At 39.7% G+C, this 1644-nt stretch overlaps 1 protein-coding gene across 1 annotated transcript in view; it reads right to left on the reverse strand. All coding sequences in view use genetic code 11, as the record gives it.

The window, feature by feature from the left end:
- Positions 1 to 1644, reverse strand: part of EGR_09446 (hypothetical protein) — a gene marked incomplete at both ends in the record, with an annotated part of 10914 nt that overhangs the window by 5421 nt on the left and 3849 nt on the right. The window contains 2 exons of the mRNA XM_024498695.1: positions 602 to 678; positions 947 to 1010. Of these exons, the coding sequence (XP_024346882.1) occupies positions 602 to 678; positions 947 to 1010 (141 nt within the window). The remainder of the gene's footprint in view (positions 1 to 601; positions 679 to 946; positions 1011 to 1644) is intronic.

The raw sequence follows: 1644 nt of genomic DNA on the forward strand, positions 1-1644 counted from the left end.
CACTTCAATCTGGAATGCCTTGCTGAGCACAATCGGTAAGCTGTCTCATCGCCTTCCACATGGTTATTAGACTTTATAGCCATCCTTTTACCTCATTTGTTCAAAATGAGGTATTCTACTTCATTTTACTTTATATCTACTTAAGTATGCTATTTTTTGTTGCATAAAATAAGGAATATTGAAATCGGAAATTCCAATTGGCACCCCCCATCCACTTCCGATGGTTAGTAGGTCTCATGATTCATGAAAAGCGAACCCCCATTGAGTTGGTGGATTGAATTTTGGAAGACACCATTCAAAGTTAGGTTTCCCTTAAGTTGTGTTCGAATTTTGGACGCTTTTTGTCTAAAATACAAGAAATAATTTTTACTATTTTTTATGAGTTCCAATAGGGGCTGATATTTAGCCGAATGCTAATTGCCTGTTACAACATCTTTTAGGATGTCGCAAACGAAATAGCATCCAGTGATTTCATTGGCTACCTTTGTATAATTCATGATAAAATTTTTTAAACTCTTCCTATTAAATGGTCAAAATGTGAACCCCGATTTCTTTGGTTATCTACTTTGCAGAAAGATCCAACCACTGCCAGATTCCTTACATCATTATTTTCTCTTTTTTCATGAATATAGACTAAGAAAACTTCATGGGTGTCCACCTCTTCGCTTGAGTCGATCCCTAGCAAAAGCGGCTCAAAAATATGCCAAAATAATGGCAAAAGAGGGGTTCTTTGAGCACAGCGAATGCACCGACTATGGAGAAAACCTAATCACTCGAAGAGGACCCGAAGGAGTTGTCTTAACCGGTATATCTCTTTGCTTAAAAAAAGGCTTAAGATTTGGTAACACGTTTGCTACTTGCGTCATGTATGTGTGACACCGCGACTTGTGACTATCTGAGCCCACAAATCATACACAGACATCATGAGTGTCACACGTCAGCTTACGATCATTTGAAGTGCTCATTTTAGCCACGAACTGATTTGTTGATGTTAGTAAAGCTTTTGATTCCTGAGTGGGAGTTTAATCAATCAAACACATGTGTGACAAGTGATAGCTGTGGCCGTTGTCAGTCTTCTTAGGTCCCGTTAACAAATATGCACTGCATCGGTTGACGAATGCCCCTCCAAATTTTAATGTCATTATTTATTACCAACGCAGAAGATTGGGCTGCTTCCTTTGCTGTAAGGAATCTGTCTGGCCATTCAGCTGTTAACAGAATACGTAAGCCTAAGTTTGGCAGGTTAATCTTACCTTTACTTTTGTCTTGGTTTTTATCACTGAGGGTAATGCCATCTGTAAGATGAGGAATCACGAAGTCACAGATTAACTTTGGAAACTTTCTAAAATGTCCGAATGAAAGAGCGATGGTGGTAGGGCTGGTTATTATACAGAGCGCTTACTGGTTAGTTGAATTATATGCAAGTTCCATTCCCCTGCGGTATGTCATTATCATGGCAGAAAGTTTTTATTCCTTGAGGAATTTAACAGAGGACCTATTCATTGCACCATACTGAAGAGGCAGCCTGAGCCACCATGCTTAAGTGGGAAGGAGTGTGTAAGATTGCGCTCTCGCTCTCGCAACGGCCTTCTTGCTACTCCTTTATTCGCAAGAGCACACATTTTTCGCCTCTTGGTAACGAAA

Source organism: Echinococcus granulosus, assembly GCF_000524195.1.
Source record: "Echinococcus granulosus chromosome Unknown EG_S00148, whole genome shotgun sequence".
NCBI lineage: Eukaryota > Metazoa > Platyhelminthes > Cestoda > Cyclophyllidea > Taeniidae > Echinococcus > Echinococcus granulosus.